Genomic DNA, 18,803 nt, shown 5'->3' with positions numbered 1-18,803 from the left:
ATGCTGATAAAAGAACGTTCTAAGCTGGCTATTTTCAGCATCTGTGAAACGCTTTCCAATGAAATCAGTGGAAGAGCAAAGATTTAACTCTTTGCTCTGCTCCGCAGTGACTCTTTGGAGGACCATGGCAGATTTTGCAATCGGACAACAGGGAAGTGATGGAGATGGCCCATTAGCCTGTCAGCTCCCGAAACCACACAAAAACAATCCTTGTTTAAGCACACATGGGGTCAGTGTGACCCACCAGGACTACACACAGGGTAAAAAGCTTGAGTGTTCCAATGAATCCCCTCTCTTTGGACTGTGAGATGGTTAAGAGCCTAATTAAAAGGAAACTTGCTATGCTATATGCTCTGTGGAAAATGCCTGCTTTTCATTCATGCTATGAGGGATTCAAAACTTATAGCAAACATATATGACACATAGGCCCCTAATATTAATAACTAGTAAGAACATGAAGAAGGTTAAAATAAAATGTATTAAGTGTTGTTCTTGTGTCTTCTACTACAGCTTCTGAAGTTCTTGTACAATAATGCAAAATGGGCTTTACAAACTCAAAACCATGGAGAACAGTTTCAAAAATACATCAAAAAAGCTAGCTAGTCAAACTGATACTGAGAACTTAGGATTTAATTTTAGCTCAGAAATCTGTAGACTTCTGGCTTGAAAGATATATATACAGGAGATGGTTTGATTTTATCTCTAAATTTGCTTATTTTCAAAAAGCTGAGATATACATTTTCACCCGACATTTGTATTTTGGTCATAACAACACACCAAACTGGGAAAAATTCCTTTCCAAAACAGAAAAAAGACAGGAGGAACTTGGAGGTCATCTCCTCCCTCCCTGTGTAAATGGAAATGTGCCAAGAACCAATCACCATCCTGTCAGCTGCTTGCAATAGCTGAATGAATCCAAAACAAAGACAGCAACAAAGAACCTCAATTCAATTCAGTTATCATTAGAAAAGTGTTTTTGCTTTAAGAGAGATAATCTTCCCATTTTAGGAGGTTCCTCTGCTGTGTGGAATAAACAGAAGTCTGAAAAATCTGCTGAAGGATAAAGTTGACGCTCTTACTTTTTTTTACTGTTTGACACCTTAATTACCAGACAATTACTTATGACTTTCCAACATCTTCCCTCTTTCTGTGTTACTAGGGTACACTATTAATTGTTTGAAATGCTTCTAGTTTGGCTCACAATGCATCAAGAAGTTGATTGGTAATCCAAATCAATCGATTTTAGCTTGACCAATTACAAGACAATCAGAAAATTTAAAATGTTTTCTTCTTTTATTGTAGTTCCTCTTTACTGACAGAAACTTGTTTTTTCATTACTTTTCCATTTCACACTTGCTGCTGTGGCCAAGTTGCCTTCAACTTTTTTCTATAAGCAAACAAGTCAACTGACACTGGGAATAAACTAGTACTTGGGAGATTGAGTTCAGAAAATTTGTTGATTTTTTTTTTCTTTCTTACTTCTGAAAAAAAGTTTACAAAAGCCTAAATTGGAAATTGGTCAGAATTGTCTTATTGATTAATGTCTAAACTGACATCTAAATGCAGCAGATCTCCATAGCTAGCTTTGAATTTTGCTGTTCAGGTCCACTCTGTTGTTTCTTTGGATGATAGATTGTGCCCTTAACCTTCCAAATATCTAAAGAAACCACAAACAAATCAGCTAGACACCAACACAGACAAGAGCACAGCAGGTATAACTGCACAACAACCCCCTCCTTCACACCACTGACAAATGGGTTACTATGGTTGTGTGGTTGTTCAGGCTGGCTCAGGGCCAACGGCAGCCTGTTCTGGACCAGGAGTGGGTTTGACAGTCAAAGAAAAGGCTTGGCAACAAAGAAAGCAGCTCATACTAATGCTGTGTCACAAACAGGCAGCGTTGGAAGACAGACAAAACAGATTTTGTACCCCCGACTGATCAGCATTAAACCGCTCTGATATTATTTACAAAATGGAATTATATGTCAGAGAAAGCCTGCCTATACTCACGATTTTTCAAATATAGCATCCTGCAAAAGGCAGAGACAATACAGGAGCAACATTTGTCAACATAGGCCTTCCCCGGTGAGATGAGACAGCAAACAGGAACGTAATCCACTGTGATGCTGTCGAGGTAAACGGGTAACTAGAGCCATTTTGTCACGAATGCCTGCTTTCTCTCTGCAACAGGATATCTGATCTTTACAAAGACCTGAGTCTGCACAGGTCGATATTCTCATTATCAAATTAACCAAACATGCATAGAATATAAGTGGGATTTTAAAGTACACCTCCAATGAACATAAATATGAAAATTCAACAATGTTGTACAGGGAGATTCATATTCATGGAGATTCAGATTCATATTCTCACTATACAACTTTTAAGAAAATAAAGAGATAGGATAGGCATGATGCTATATAAGCAATCTAAACAAAGGAAACCCCTGAGATACAATTCCTAATAACACTTTAACAAAAATCTGAAATACTGTATGTCATTCCTCAATGAGTTACACTCAATATAGGCATCAACCAAGACAATGACAAAGATGTAAGATGAACAAGTTTCATCTTACATAAATTTAAATTTTTTTCTTTACTGGACAAAATGCATTTTTTTCTCTCCCAAGATAAGTTTATGTTTATTGGAATCATCTGTATATTTCATGTGACATAAAATACAACTACGCTAAGATTTAAAAATCCTCAGTTCAAAGCAGTGACACAGGGGTAAAGCATGAAATGCCTGTACAGAGGCCTCAGTCCTACGTGGCTGTCACAGGTTTGAGTCCAAGCAAAAATTTAGTATTTATTTGCAGAAAATGAGAAATAGTCAAAAAAGATGCAGTGCTTTCACATCTCAAATAATGCAAAGAAAACAAGTTCATATTCATTTAGAAACAATACTAATGTTTTAACTCAGGATGAGTTAAATCAATATTTAACTCTTATTCCATGGTCATTCCTTATGGAATCACTATGAGGTTTTCAATGGGTTTCAGTGCAGTGGTCTCTTATTTCTTTTCCAGAGCTGTTTTTAAATTGTAGATGTAAAATACAAAAACACAACATTGGTTGGGTTATTTAGATTTTTACATAGAGGGTTTTTATTTTTGTGCATATTTTAACATGTGTTTTATCTGTCATTCACAAGGGGCTGCTGCAAGACTCCCCACAGCTTTCCTGGTCACGACTTTGAATATAAAATTTCTTAAATTGCAAACATATGAAATGACCAGTACCATCACTTTGTGCATCTGTTAAAAAAACACAGCAAACTAGACACTCAAATTTGTGAATGCGTTAGACTTTATTCCTTGATTTCCTTGACAAAATACCTTTAGCAGGAAGGAACTGGTACTACATCGTCATGAGTACATGAACTAGTTCAATATGATTTTTTTTTTTTTTTTATCGCCCCGCAAGGGGTCTTTTTGTGGGCTTTAGTGTCCCTTTTTTTCAAAGTAGGCTGACAGGAAAGGGGGAAGGAGAGGTGGGAAGACATGCGGTAAACGTCGTCGGGTCCGGGAGTCGAACCCGCGACAGCCGCGTCGAGGCTACGTTTGCCTGAATGTGGGTCGCACTAACCCCTCCGCCACCACGGCACGCCCAGTTCAATATGATTTTTAAATAAAGTGACTGTCAATTCACGCAGCCATGTTCTGTCATAATAGCAACATCATTTTATAAGCTTACTTCTAAATGTTTCTGATAATAACATTTTACTGTGAAGCCCAGTATATTTACTTAAGGTTATCATTCAGCAACAACCTTATATCCCCCCATGTCTATCATGGATGAACTAATCATATTGCCAGTGATAAAAAAATGTATTGCCGGCTTACCGCTGATTGGCATTCATTACCAAAAGTTCAAATGTTGACAAATTTCATATAATGGTTGATAGATTCATAATTCCCACTTTTCTTTTCAATCTATAAACACGTGACGGTCCAACTTTTTTTTATTTTTCTTAGTTTACTATAAACATCAGAGAATCTTTGTATTATATTGCTAAGAGAGAGAAAAATAAATCTCTGCCAGTTAAAGGCTTGAGTCGTGCACTTACATTTATTTGTTTAATTATCTGAGTACACTTTTAAAAACTATATAATATTTATGTTCCCCATCTCCATTCAGAGAAGGTTATGCTACAAGCTTATAATGGTAAGATACCTTTAGTGTATAAAATGGATAACCACTTGATTCCAGGTTTTAATTAAATTAAAAAAAACAATAATTAACTCAAATAGTCAATTGCTGTGTCAATCAACTGCTACAGGCAGAAACTGGGCCAACATGCTTTGTTTTCTGTAAGGTTCCTTCACTTCTTTCTAGGTTGCATCTTTAGTAAAGTTTATAGCACTGACTGTACATGGGCATGTCTGCCCAATCTAAACTCTCTGGCTTTATCTAAGAGAGCATTACTGGTCCTGTTTATGAAACACAAAATGTGCACCTAGAAAGTGAACACACACTCTTGGGCTGCAGTTAAGCCAGATCTTCCCCTCAAAGACCAATTAATGCGAGACAAGAAGGCCCCACAGTGGTCTACTGACTCAGCATTTCTTACCAAAGAAACTCCTGCATCCATGTCCACCAATGGACCACCAGCGTCTGATCTACTCAGGTTAAGTTCTAATTTATAAGACAGACCGACTTTATGCTTTGGTAACATTTACACATGCACAGAAAAAAAAAAGTATTTATAAGATGGCTTTATATTGTCAGCAATATACTTTTTAACTACAAAACACAGATAGTGAAATAATAGTGCTTTAACTCTCTGTGTAAAGTTTAGCTGCGAGACTGACAAATTCTCTGGTTATTTTCAGATGCACATTTCTCCCTTAAATGAAAATCCTGTGTGTGCTGAGAGCAGTGTCCAAGTCGGTCAGAAAAAAATTGTTGGAAAAAAGCGAAAGCAGAGCTCTCCTATGAGAAATAAACGGATATAATGAGAAACTGAATATTTGAGGCCTGCAGAGCTCGAACAGTTAGATTTTAATATGCCTGCCTTTTAAACGCTTGTCAAACACATCAAAAAACAGGCAATAAAACTAAGAAAAGTATTTTCAGCACAAAATTGTTGGCTTTTGCATTTGAATTACGCACACCAGTGAAATGCTATAAGCTGGAATACACACACACACACACTGCACCAAAATAAAATATTCCATGCCAAATCAATTATGTAGTCACCAACTGCTCTGATCTTCTGAGGACAATCAAGGGAGTGGAGTCTTTCCTTAAGGACTTAAAACTTAACAAATAATCCGCCAATCAATGTCACATATGTCAGCAAAACCCGTGAATGTATCTCAACATTAGCCAGTTCAATAGTTAATCAACATCATCATGGCCAGTTACACTGGAAGTACTCCAGCTGCCTAGTTTGTCCTTCAGAAGAAATAAAGCTTCATAAATGCCTCAAAGGCAATGACATGCAAAAGTATTTTTACCCTTTGAACTTGTCCACATCGTCATGTAACAATGGACTTTATGTATTTTACTTGTAACATATGTGGTAAATCAAGAGAGGTGGAGAATAATGGTAAAAGGAAAATGTGAAAAATGTGGCATACCCAAAAAATAAATTATAACCAAACCTATTGCCTTCAGAAGTCCCTTATTTGTAAGCAGAGTTCAACTCTGTATAATCTAAGCTCAGCATTTAGAAAACATTCTTTAACAAACAGCATCAGGAAGATCAAGGAATGCACCAGAGACGACACAGAGAAAGTGGCGAAGAAGTTTAAGTTATATAGCAATGTGTCAAGCTTTGGCAATATTACTAAGCACTGTTCAATCTGAATAAATTAGGTTTGTTTTCACAGCAAACCTAATAACACATGGATCTCCACCAAAACAGTAGGCAAGGAGAGCGTTAGAGAAGCACATCCATGGTTTCTTTGGAGGAGTTGCACAGATCCATAGCTCAATCAAACACAGATATATCAAACACATCATCATTAAGGTGACATAAGAAAGTGGAAACACCAGGATGTGGTGATGTATTTGTTCAACATTGTCAGGTCAGAGTTTATTACAAGATGGAGCTACATACAAAACAAAACTCTACAGTACAGAACAACAAAAGAAAAACAACCCTAAACAATAGAGTTAAAATCAAAGTATATTATTGTGACAGAACAGATGAATAAAAGTCTATACTTAAACCTAGTTTAGGATCAGTTATTCCTGGACACTCTCCATCTAATCTAAAAAAACAATGGGTAGAAGCCTCTAGATGTGCAAAGTTGGTAGAGATATAAATTCAACTGTACCAACAGATAGTTTTTTTTTTTAAAAAAGCATTCACTAAAACAAATAAGACCTGCATTTTCTTTAAGAGTCCTGGAAATGCATTGATTCAGTCTTTTGCGGCTGCAAAATTTCAATAACAAGACAACTACCTAAAGACAGAAATGCCTCAGCACGTCTTGGCAAACTAGTCAGTTAATAACTTGAAGAGAAGCTGCATCAGTGATTAGGCGGGAGGGTGAATGTACAAGTCACAACTTTCTGTAGCCAAGCTACACAACATGGTGTGGAAGTGATTAAGGCCCTTAAGCTACCATGACATGGATATCTCCTGGCTCTGCAGCCCTCTGTCAGAGGATCATACTTTAATCTGATTGTAAAGACACTAAGTATGACACAGGCGCCTCAGGAATGTAACCTGTCGTTAATATCAATTGCACATGGATCCAATTGCCAATAATCAAGAAGGTTCAGGAATGTTTTCAGTTGGTAGATAACGAGGAGGAAAAGAATAATGACATCATTTTGCTTAGGTTAGTGAAGCTGGTTGCTTTACAGTTCACTTTTTCACGTACTCTGAATATTTTCTGACATTTTGAGTGATTGAAAAACAGAAAGAGTTAATAAAAAATTGAGAAAATAAAGGTGAAGTGTTTTATTACACCAGTTTGGCATTATTATCATGAGATCAAAGTGTGCTGAACTGCAGGAGGTAAATTCCCGGGCACATTACCGCCATAAAAAAAAAACAGTAAGCAGAACTAACCATTATTTTTCACTAAATAATTGGCCAACCACCTTTACCCCCAGCCTCCTCTGATTTAATGACCTACATCCATACTACCACCTCATGCCAGCTGGCATGACACAATCCCTGGCAGCCTCGGCCTTTGACGCGAGAAGAAGTGGACCGCTTTAACCTCACAGCTCTCTGTAACCTCCCCATAAGCTTCCAACAATTTCAGCTGGAACTGGGAACGGACGGCACTCTCGATGTCCAACAGAAACACCAGGGCTGGGAGCCGCTTATGAATTCCAAGTTAGACAAATAAATCCATACATGTTTGCGGTACAGCTAACCAGGAACTCTCATGCCAACCTTTGGTTTGTGAACATCTAAGGTGGGCAGAGCATATACCTAGCATGCTCTACCATTCATGTAAAACATATGGAGTCAATAAAGTGAAAGGCCAAACAAAGTGTATGAAACTGAAATTAAACTAACACAATTTAGAATCTCAATTTCGTCGTCTGTCCCCAGGAGTCATGTTAATGCAAAGTGTAGTTTTTTGTATCAGGCAGACTTTTCAGCAAAGGAAAATATTAGGCGCTTGCTACAACTGAAGTGTAGAACTGTGTGTACCTCGTTGATCTAATGAAAAACAGTGTCAATGTAAAAGAGATCAGAGTGATTACTCATAAGACAAACCAACAACCTAAGAGGTTTAGAATACGTCACTGCTGCCACACAATAAAGGACGCCAAGCGCTATAAAAGACATGGAAAAAGTTAGACCTCTGGTATGTAGCAAAAAGATGCAAGAGCTGCCGTCACACGGTTTCCTATCCCGACATGTATGCTGGGAATTTTAGGAAACAAGTACTGTCACATCTTTTAAATCTGGATTGCTTTTGATGTGCTGCCTATTTGAATTCAAACCACTCAGCAGCATCAGTGTTAGGTTAATTTTGTCAAGATGTTACCATCTTGTTTTTTTGTTGTTTTTTTTACCAGATTTGAAGATCAGCAGTCCATCTGGGATTGAAATTTCAATGTCCTGTTCAAGTAGTAATTATTTGATGAATTAATCTGAAAGTTAGCCTTGCTATCAATTTCACTTTCAGTTTCAGGCATCTGCAATGCTATCTCAAAGTAAGTGACTCTCAATCTTCATAAACTGAGTATCTATATAGTGTTGAATGTGACTGAATGATGTTATTTTTTGTCATTTATAAAACATTTGTGAAGTAGATTTGTAAAATCTCTTGTAAAGCATGCATGTGAGAGTTGTGACATTAACGTTCTAAAATATCCATTTAATCTGTAGCAGCGTCGCCACATTGATAATCAGACCATGCAGTCTACAATAATTAATTCACGAAAAGGTAATCTGGAGCACAATTTACCTTTGGCTTCCAGTCTTCTTGCACCATGAGCATACAAGGCAGATATACATCTGCATCTTCATATGTATCTCAATAGTAAGATGCAGCTACAAAAGACTTTATACACTTTCCCATATCTATGAAAGTATGCCATTTGAATTCTGAAAACAAGAACATATCTGTGTTCATACTAGTTTTGGGACACACACAGCCATAACATCCCACCCAGAGGCATACAGTTAAACTGTACTGAACTGAAAAGAAGATTGTAATTTCTTTGTGACTCACACCATAATATGAATAGGTGTCTTGTGCTCTTCTCGTCTGTGAGAACTATATGTGAAAGTTCTCACAAACAAGAGAACTTTCTTGTCTATGACAAGAAAGTTTCTCAACATACTTATATTTTGACCCCCGCTTTGAGGAAGTTTGTTTTTTCACTTTTTAGTAAAATAAAATCTGGACACTAGAACATAAAGAGTCATTTACAACAATTTTGAAGTAGATGGTATATAGAGGTCACCAATGATTTTAGTCAATTCTTACCAACAATGATACATGTAAATATAAACCCAACATCCAAAATCTGTGCATTTCTTCAAGTTTCCTGTGAGTGATTATTAATGTGTACATGGTTGTGTAAGAGAAGAGTCATTGAATTTTACTAAGGATCCAAAACAAAGGCAAAATGATTAGGGATTTAACATGTTGGACTGTCTGTAGCATCATATATTATCATTTAGTATTACAAAATCAGTCTCTATGTATAATGTGTTCTATCTTTGAGATTTCCAAAGGGAGTAAACATTTTCCAATCCAGTAGTTGATAGACAAGGTTAAAATGTCAAAGAGATACATTTTGGTAACTTTTCTGCAGCATGTCCCACCAAATAGTGTTTTTGTCAGTGCAAAATGGTACAGCTTACTATGGTGCATAGACCAATTTTAAAAAGTATCGGATTTTTGAACTTCCGACTGACCAGTCACCTTTTAGGAGCAATCCACCTGACGATCATCCACTTGTACCTAACATGTACTAAGTGCATCTCTAGCATAACTTTCTAGTAGACCCCAGGGACGGCAACTACTGCTCTCCTCCTCGGGGTTGAAGAGATGACGGTGTGAAATGGGAAATTTAAATTCAACTTGCTATCAGATCTAATTACATTGAACTTTTTTAGCAAGAAGCACTGTTCCTAAATATGATTCAAAATAGCACCTCATTGATTTTCAGAGTCAAGAAGGCATTCTGATTTTAAGCAGGCTTTTACTTGTAAAAGGGTGGAATCATTAAAGACTTTTAGACCTTGCCTTTTTTTTAATAAACAAATCTAATGCCCTTGCATGAGCGGGAAGCAGAACTCATTCAGCTAATGCCTGGAAAACGAATTTTTGAGTAATTCATACAGTTTGGTTTCATTACCATTAAAATCACTGTAATTGGATCAGATTAGCCACAGAAATACAGCAAGAATGACATTAACGTATGTCCCCATAACCAACTATAACAATTCCTTCTTATCGGATCTGAATTGCAGTCTCTCTCTCTTAAACAGTAATCATATTGCAGTGATTAAGGGTTGACTATAAAAGCTGGGAAATATTTGGGTTGTTTTTAAAGCCAGGATCCTGTAATCAGCAATTGTAAGTAAGTTACTCTTGAATCATTCTTTTATATATATTTCTCTGGGTTGACAGCTAATTTAAAGCATGAACAATTGATTCCGGGAAAATCAGAGTCTGGCGTGTAATGTATATTACTGTATTCACCTGCTCGGTAGGGCCAGAAACTCTTGTATTTTCAGCTTTGTCTGGCATCTGTCCGACACAGAGCTTTTGAAGTGGAAGGAGTATATGACCAACTTTTTTTTTTTTTTTTTTACTGCAGTGTTCAAGTTTATTTTAGTCTACAACTTCAGGCCAGTAATGGAGAGTGTTTCTCATTCTGTGTGCTGTTTACAGCCTCTTTCTTCTTTTTTTTTGTTCTTTTTGGTGTTTCCAAGTTTTGGCGATAGCAAAGGAAAAAGTTAAGCAACAGACAGAGAAGGATGCGATTGTTATCTTACCCTCCATCCTCCTGAAATCCCTCCAGTTCATCCTTCTGCTCTGCCAGGGTAGACTCCAAATCCAAATAGCTTCCATTATGGGACAGCTGGAGGGCGCAGTCATCCGGCTAAGCATGCAACCACACACACACACGTAAAGAGGTTAGATATAACCAATGCAATTTTGATCCATTCTCATTAGGTAAAACAAGTGACACCAAAACCCAAAGAAAGCTAAACTGAATGAATATATTACATTAACACTGTACTTATAATAAGACATGACAAGATGATTCTTTTATCAGCTCATGTCAGAGCTCTTCGGCGATAAACACAGTAAAGCTATGAAGGGTCAGAGCTGTTTTTCTGTCTGCTGTCTCTTATCTCTCTGCTCCAACCCCCACCATGTCCGATAAACTATCATCGAGTGCGATGATTTCACAGTGAGGGTATAATTCATCTGGTCCTTAAAGGTTGTCATCACCCGACTCGGGTCAAGGAGATGAAGAATGAGAGCGTCTGTTCACTTGTCTGCTTGACCTCTAAATTGAAGATATTAACCTATTTATATTGGAGGTCTGTCAGCTCCGCAGGACCCCGGTTCCAGCAGTGAAGCAGAACACAGGAAAACAAATACCATTAAAAGAGTCCAAACATTTGATTTCAGGAGCAGAGACTTGGCACTGCTCCGCTGCACTAACACTCTGGGTGTCTAAAACAACATGTAGTATGGGTAGATCTGTTCGCTCTGCTCTGTAATGAAACACAAAGGAGGAGAGATTTGGAGGCAATCTCCAACATCTTTTTTTATAATGAGCAGCATGTGTAGTAAATACGTAACATGTAGGATTTCTTACAACAGACCATTTACTCCCAGGCTGATGCACTACCACTTCCTTCCTTCATTCTGTACGTGACAGTAACTTCATTAAACATGATGGAGCATCACAGGAAGAGACTTTGTGGCTTTGAAGTGTTCAGCCACTCTGTTTGCATTACTGCACTCTAAGACTGTGTCAAATTTTGGAACTGAGACAAAACATATGGTTAGATGGGATAGCTCTCAATCCCCCCCTACCCTCCTTCTGACTTTTTTTTCTGATTCAGAGCTGCAGTCCCCTCTACTCATTGGTTCAGCAGATAACGATGTGAAAATATCCTTAAAACAAAAAAGATATTTTATTTCAGTTGCCAATTTTTTTATTCAAATTAAATTATCTTATTAAGTAGATCATAGAGAGTAGAAGATTGAATTTAGTAATCCTTTAATATCCATTCAGTGTGTTTATTTATGCTAATGCATCCATTCGCCTAAGCCACTCTTTAGGAAGGACAAGAAACCATGCCATAAATGTATGTCAAATGTATGTGGATGTGAAGTCATTAAAAAATAACTGCTTGCCTACACCTACCTGTATGTGAAGTCAGAGCAACAATAAAACGTTTTTGAAGAAAAAAAAAAACGGGTTGCGTAAAATTTATTGAGCTATTGCACATAGTCAGGAAGATAACAAAGGCCAGAAGTTAAAAAATGGAAAAAGAATATTGCATTCTTGGGTTCATCAGGTCATCATGGATCATGTTATGTACCTGAGAGTTGATGGCTTGAGAGACATGGCAGATGTAAAAATGTAGTCTTCTAAAAGACAGTAGACCTTTAACCGGACTTGTCCTCTGATCAAAGGACCAGACACGAAATGAGCTGGGAAAATTGTTGAAAATATGTTGTATAATAATAATAATGTACATAAACCATTCATATTTGCAAAACTACAAAAACAGGCAACATAGTTGGAATTGGTACTTTGTGTTAAAGCTTTTCTACAGTTGTTTGTCTCTCAGAGCTGTAACTTAGTAACCCTACTACTTAAGGTTACTGATTGGAAAAAAGCTATGGGATAATGGGCATGTTTGACTTAAAACAGGATTTGTGTTTGTAGTAGATGGAATAATCGATTTAAAGCTAAATACTTTACTTTTTATGATTTTATTCTGCTGCAATAACTGGCTTTTGCAAATGGTGAACATGATTCAAAACAGTTATTTATCTGGTCTTTATTTTTATTTAAGAAATAAACTAGCATCAAAAAGTATGAATGCCAACTTTTTCCAAAGATGATGCAACAGAACAAAATAACTTTAAAGAAATTAGTTATTCGTGAGTGCTTTTTTAAAGACTGGATCAGATATAGAAAGTCACAGGGAGACAGAAAGAAAAGAGGAAAAACAAGCCCATCAAAGCAAAGGATGTAAGATTATATGACATTAGAGACAATCCAAGCATAAAGCATTCAAACAAACCTGGTAAATTTATGACTTTGGTTTTCTACAGTGGCATTAATATAAAATGCAATGCTAAAAATAAGAAACTAATTCCCATTACCCCATACTGAACTACCAAAAAAACTTGGTTGTATTTTATTGAATCCAGGTCTTTATGCCCTTTACCTATCCATTACACTCCAAGAACTCAATGAACCGAACAGAAAACAAGAGCAAAACCTTTGCTGTCTGTTTTTTCACTCTGTATTACCTTAAATAGACAAAGCACTGAATCAGTCCTGCAGCTGTAACCAATAATTACCCAACTGTGGAACCAATAAATGACTAGCAGACCGACAAAAAGCAAAGAGGCAAACTCAAAGATTTCTGTTTCTCTATGTATCCACACTTTCACTAACACTCTTAACTCTCTTATATTTCCTCATTATAGAATCAGCCTGGATTACTCATCGCACTTATTGGTACACAAGTAATGCAAGGCCAGGGTGGTGCGCTTAATTGTCCCTAGTCCAAGAATCGGAAGGAATGCAGGTCACAACTGATCAGAAACAGGGATTTGTTTGGCTGTCGCCTGCCCAGGACTTGAACCCACAGTAGCACTGCGATGGCCAAGTCCAGAGAAGTAACCGCAAGTGCTCTGCTCGCACTGAGGTCTGGCCTCTCCCTTCAACAACCATGCTGTGGTCCACTGACCAGTGAGGCAGTGCAGGGAAAAATGACTAAAAATAAACACCATGCAATTTCCAATTTAAAGCTTCTATCACACTCCAGTTTTTTATTGAAGCAAGGAGAGACATCTAGAAGCAAACACCGTCGACTAAGCACACCGTATGCACACGCCTGCATACATGTACTGCCTCCGTAGTGGCTACCTTGCACATCTGTGTTTGCAAAGTGCAATAAACTCTAAGTCACACCAGATGAAATCCAGAAATCTCCTTCATAAAGCTTTTGATGAAGCCACTTGGGGTCTTCTTTTGAAGGCATGTGACACCAAAGCACACCTGATGCATGAATGAGAAACCACAACAGTAATCTGAAGTTCCTGTCAGGCACAGTGTTGGACAATGCATTCTTTTGAAAGGGGCCTTCTGCTGCGACAACTCCTCAAAATGCATAGAGGAGAAAAACCTCAGCTCTGCATGACAATGAGAACAGCAATTCACAGGAGGAACCTGTATTTTAAAGTGTTTTACATAACTTCTCATTTAACACAGCTTCTCATTATGGGGCCAGAAAAAATGCAGAAAAACAATTGTCTCTGAAGTTTAAATTGGTAAAGTCACAGTCCAGAATTGGAATCAAACAGCAGCAGACCAAAAGCGGTATGACAGAGCTTTGATTTACAGATGCGTGCTAGCAAACACTAAGCACATTCCTTTACTGTGACGCCGATAGGCGTGAAATGAGTCTCGCACCTGAGTTGTGGATCATTGCATCTCCTCCAAAGTTATCCTATATGCTGTTTGCTCTGACCAGCACCGGCAGGGAAGGTGGGTGAGGTGTCTTGCCCAAGGGTTACAAGGATGAACTCCTACCTCCTAGGCTACTGTCACCCTATTTTTATTTGTAGAAAAAATGTAATAGCAAGACCACACACTCTGCACCCTACACGTTGACTTTAAGCTTTTCTTCTTCCCAGGTGCTATTCTATGAATAACACAGACCAATTTAATGCAGGATTAACTACACCCATGCACAGATCTCCAAACTTCAACTTTAGAAACTGACGACAGCTCAGAAACAGCACATGCAAGCTGTCTGAATCCCTGGACACCATGTGTGAACAGCACACTATTTATATCAGATTGACCTCTGAGCTCTGGGGCTGAAGGCTTGTTGCTTGAGCCATTTACAGGGTCACTCTTAAAACAAATTCTTTAAAGAATGTAAATCTCAGAACAACTTGCTACATACTGTGACACCATTGTTGTTGCTGAGCTAAAGTGAATGAAATTACACCCAAGCAGTAATGCCAATGGATTGAAAACAAAGATTGGGCTCATTTTTAGTACGTCAGTGTTTGTTTTATGTATTTTTCACTGCTACCTTCCATTTGAAACACTTCAAAGTTTCTCTGTCACATCCTGTCAATGGAAGCAAGCTGGCGTCTGAATGTGAAGCAAGCTTGTGGTAATCTACAAGCACCCCAAAGGGTTCCATCTCCCCAACTCTGTGTAAACAGTCTGCAATAACACAGATCTGAGAGGACAATGGAAGACCCAATTACATTTTGAGGTATGTGACATCCCTATTAAACAAAGATAAAAGCACATTAAAGTATGATGGGTTATGCAACTATGTTTCATTTGACTTTGAAAGGTGAGTAGGTGATATTGCTTTTCGATGTACTTGAGTCCACATGGTCAAACTAGAAAGCCAAAACAAACATTTCTAAAGATTTTGACGTTAGGAAGCCTTCAAAAGACATAGAAAGAAAAACAAGCAGAAAGAAAGTGAACTATTCTTGTTGAGCAATTGTTTTCTGATCAAAACAATTGCACCATTCAAAACAAAAACATTTCGGTGACTTCAAGCTATTTAAAAATGGCTATGATATTGACGAGAGAAAAAAATCAAGCTGTTGCAAGATAAATAATGCGAAAAGTATCACCTTGATCCTGAAGATATGTTGAAAGCAGATTGCGGCACATTCTAAAGAACAAAGTTCGTCAATCTGACAAGGAAATCACATCAACTCTGCCCAGCTGAGTATTTCATCCCAGTCACTGTAACAGGAGCTGTGAGGTCACAGGTATACAATCCTGCACATTCAGTACAGTCTCTCTGCTTCATTAACAAATATTATGTTTATGAGGAATAAAAAGTTTTCTAGCAATAACAGACTGTGCCTTGCATTGAAACCAGACCTCTACAGTTTTGTTTTTTTTTTACATTTTGTCATGCAACATGTTTGTAATGTTTCTATTAATCTAAAAAGTGCGCATTTCAGTTCTACGAATTCATGTAAGTAACACTAGTAAATCGAGTCCCCAATGTGTGTAAGTTCAGTAACAGAAAGTCTCAGGATTTTGTTAGAGAACATTAAAGTACCACAAGGTCCAGTGGTACTTTAATGTTCTCCTTGACAGGTCAAGGAGAAAGTTGTGGAGGAAACTTGGTGACTCGTCTAAGCCTAAACCTCCATGCTGGCCAAAAGGAGCACCAACCAAAGAAGAAGTCAAGAGGTAAATGTTAACTTGGGAAGAGCTGAAGAGATCCATAGCTCTGGTCGAACACTTTGTTGACAGATCAACTATTGGTGAGGCACACCATAAATTTGGCCTTTTTTGAGGAGCGCAGTTTGCCACAAAGCATTTAGGAAACACACCAAACACGGGGAAGAATATATTCTGGTCAGATGAGAATAAACTTTTTTGGCCTACATGCTAAATGTGAAGTCTGGAGGAAAATGAACATGGCACCATAAATACATCATTCCTTTGGTGATGCACAGCAGTGAAAGCACCATGTTTTAGGATGCTTCAAGGATAGGGAAGCTATTCAAATACAAATGCATTTCACACTTTTCATTTGTGAGGAAAGTTGAAAAGTATTTATTTTCTACTTCACCATGGTGGACTACTTCCTGTCGGTCTGTCAGAGGGTGAATATTTGAGCAAGGTGTTGAATGAGTCCCTTTACTTACAGGTATGCATTTTTGTTATTCAACAAAAAATAACATCTCTAAGTCTAGAAAAAATACATAGAACGTAAACTTTGTTGTTTTACATGTTCAAAATTAATTTATTACCAACAACCCTTCGGAAATAGTAAGAGGTTTTCATTCCAGCATCACTGAGGGTAACTAAGGTAACCACTGTTTGGCTCCATCAACATTTCTGCACCAGGTGCCTTGTTCAATGATCCAGCTTGGTTTGGTAACCTAGTAACCTCATCAACATGCTTAGGGCAATTGTTGGTTTAAGTAAGAGTGTTCAAGTGTAGCTCAACTGATTGAAGAATAAGAACACAAGCAATAAATATTTGTATACATACCTTGTGTGGTGCTTTCAGCAGCCTGTGGACTCCAGCTACCTGATTGATCAGAGGAATATCTTCCCTAAAGGTATACAGAGGCGGTCTGGTGGGCTCTGGGAAATTGGTGCTGTTGAAAGGGTCGGTGTCATCTAAGAACTGCACCCTGCATGTAAGCGTAGCCATGATGTATCCATTCAAGGTGATATGAAGTGATCAGAATAGTGGATGCGGCGCTGAAACCTCTGACACCAGCGCAAACCTCCTCCTTCACCTTCTCCTCCTCCCGCTGCTGCTGCTGCTGCGGGGGCTGCGAACTACCGGCAGGTTCTCTGCAGTGGCGATCTCCCGCACCCTGTTATCCTTAGAGCTTCCCCATGAGTTTCACACTGCGCAGATGGGGCTGCCGCAATATTTGGTCCGGGATAAGTCGCTGGGAAACCGGACTGGTCAGAGCGCTGCCGAGGCGGACGGACCGACAGTGTCCAAGGGCATTGCAGGCAGACTGCGGTGTTCGGACGGGACTGCAGCACTTGGTGTCTGGTCTGCGAGAACGATGCATAAACTCTGCCAGAGGGATTCAGCAGTCGGACCTGAGCCGGCGGATCCACAACAGCTCATGTTACAGGCGCAACCGTGACCTCTAGTGGCTAAAATAAAACGTGCAAATAATATCGACTTTGCAGTTGATTTGAATTAGAATGTTCCGTAGCAAAACACTCAAAATATAAAATGTCAATAAATATAACATATCACATTTTGTTTTATACAGCTATTTATTGCATTTACATCCACCAAATTCTAAGTTCTGTTTTAAAGGGAATGCAGGCCAAGTCTGCCTGCATAGCACCATTCATGCAAGGGGTAATTTAAAGTGCTTTAAAGAACATAAGTCAGAGAATGTAACGTCAAATATACCTCATCTGAAGCATCAGACAACAACATACAAACATAAGACAATCAAATAAAAGCAAAAAAAAATATTAAGATAATAAATTAGAAAATAAAAAATGTAAAACATGATGTAAATTTTATAGCAGTCTTTGGTTGTTAACCCACAGTCCACAATTGTGTCTTTAGTCCTGTTAAAACAACAACACAGTTTCTGCACTTCTCATGTTGAAAATGTTTTAGATTAATTTAAAAATAAAACTGAATGGAATAATGATGAGGTAACAGGCTGCAGATGGGAGAGAAGATAGAAGAAGGCAGCTCTGAGGAAAGAAAAAGAAATGGCACAGGGGGCAAGGAAGAGCACAATGGACTAGGAAATGACACTAAATAATTACTAGACCTTGTATTTTGAGGTGTCATACAAGACAAGATCACAGGTGTTTGTAAGCTCTGTCATGTTCGGATTCACCCTTCGGACCCACATGCAGAACCAACAAGTCCAAGTAAGGAAATAAGGTTTATTTTCAAAATGTACAAACAATTGACAGGTCTTCAGACCCTTTCTGGGGAGCGGCTAGCGTCACACAATCGGAGGCGCCTGGAATGAGAAGTAGGTTACTGAAGGTCAGGCCAGAGGGGATCAGAAATGTAATAGGAACAGCTTACTTCAGTGTGGTTCTAGGAAGCTCTGGGGAAGAGGTGTACAGGGTCCTGTGTGGAGGATGGTGATGTAGATTCCCGAGGTGAGTGCAAGGTAGGCTGTGACAGAGAGCCAGAGATCTGATGGGGCAGAGCGAGCTGGGGAAACACGGCGGAGCAGGCAGGCAGGAGGCTTGCAGTGAACGAATCCTTCTAGAGATATCCAGTGACGAGCCACAAACCGGTAACCTCAATCATCCAGCGCTGAGTGAGGGCTCTGCTGCTCCTTGATTCCCAGCACTCTGATGAGGCTGATGAGCTCCACCTGTGAAGGCTGCCCCCGGCTCTCACCCAAGATCCTCACTGGAACAGATGCATTACTCGCACTCACACACACACACACACACGCACACACACACACACACACACACACACACACACACACACACACACACACACACAGGAACCCTGACAAGCTAAGGATTAAAAGTGTGATAAAAGAGATTTAAAAACAGGAATAGAGTAGGCTTGTATGACACTGAAAGGTAACTTGTTCCATAATTTAGGAGCAACAACAGCAAATGCTGTTTCAC

At 38.6% G+C, this 18,803-nt stretch overlaps 1 protein-coding gene across 5 annotated transcripts in view; it reads right to left on the bottom strand.

Annotated features, from left to right (window-relative positions):
• fhod3b (formin homology 2 domain containing 3b) overlaps positions 1–17,331 on the bottom strand; it is a 95,821-nt gene extending 78,490 nt beyond the window's left edge. For 2 of the 5 annotated variants that reach the window (XM_028010430.1, XM_028010440.1), the window contains exons 1-2: positions 16,699–17,329; positions 10,438–10,544 (exon numbers count right to left, since the gene is read on the bottom strand). In XM_028010430.1, the coding sequence (XP_027866231.1) occupies positions 10,438–10,544; positions 16,699–16,863 (272 nt within the window). In that variant the 5' untranslated portion in view covers positions 16,864–17,329. Of the gene's footprint in view, positions 1–10,437; positions 10,545–16,698 lie in introns of all 5 variants that reach the window. The other 3 variants (XM_028010449.1, XM_028010459.1, XM_028010420.1) reach the window with 2 other exon arrangements.
• Positions 17,332–18,803: the final 1,472 nt, after the last annotated feature.

The sequence above is a fragment of the Xiphophorus couchianus genome, chromosome 3, assembly GCF_001444195.1.
Source record: "Xiphophorus couchianus chromosome 3, X_couchianus-1.0, whole genome shotgun sequence".
NCBI lineage: Eukaryota > Metazoa > Chordata > Actinopteri > Cyprinodontiformes > Poeciliidae > Xiphophorus > Xiphophorus couchianus.
The sequence above is the reverse complement of the archived record's forward strand: the minus strand, read 5'-3'. Positions and strand labels throughout refer to the sequence as shown.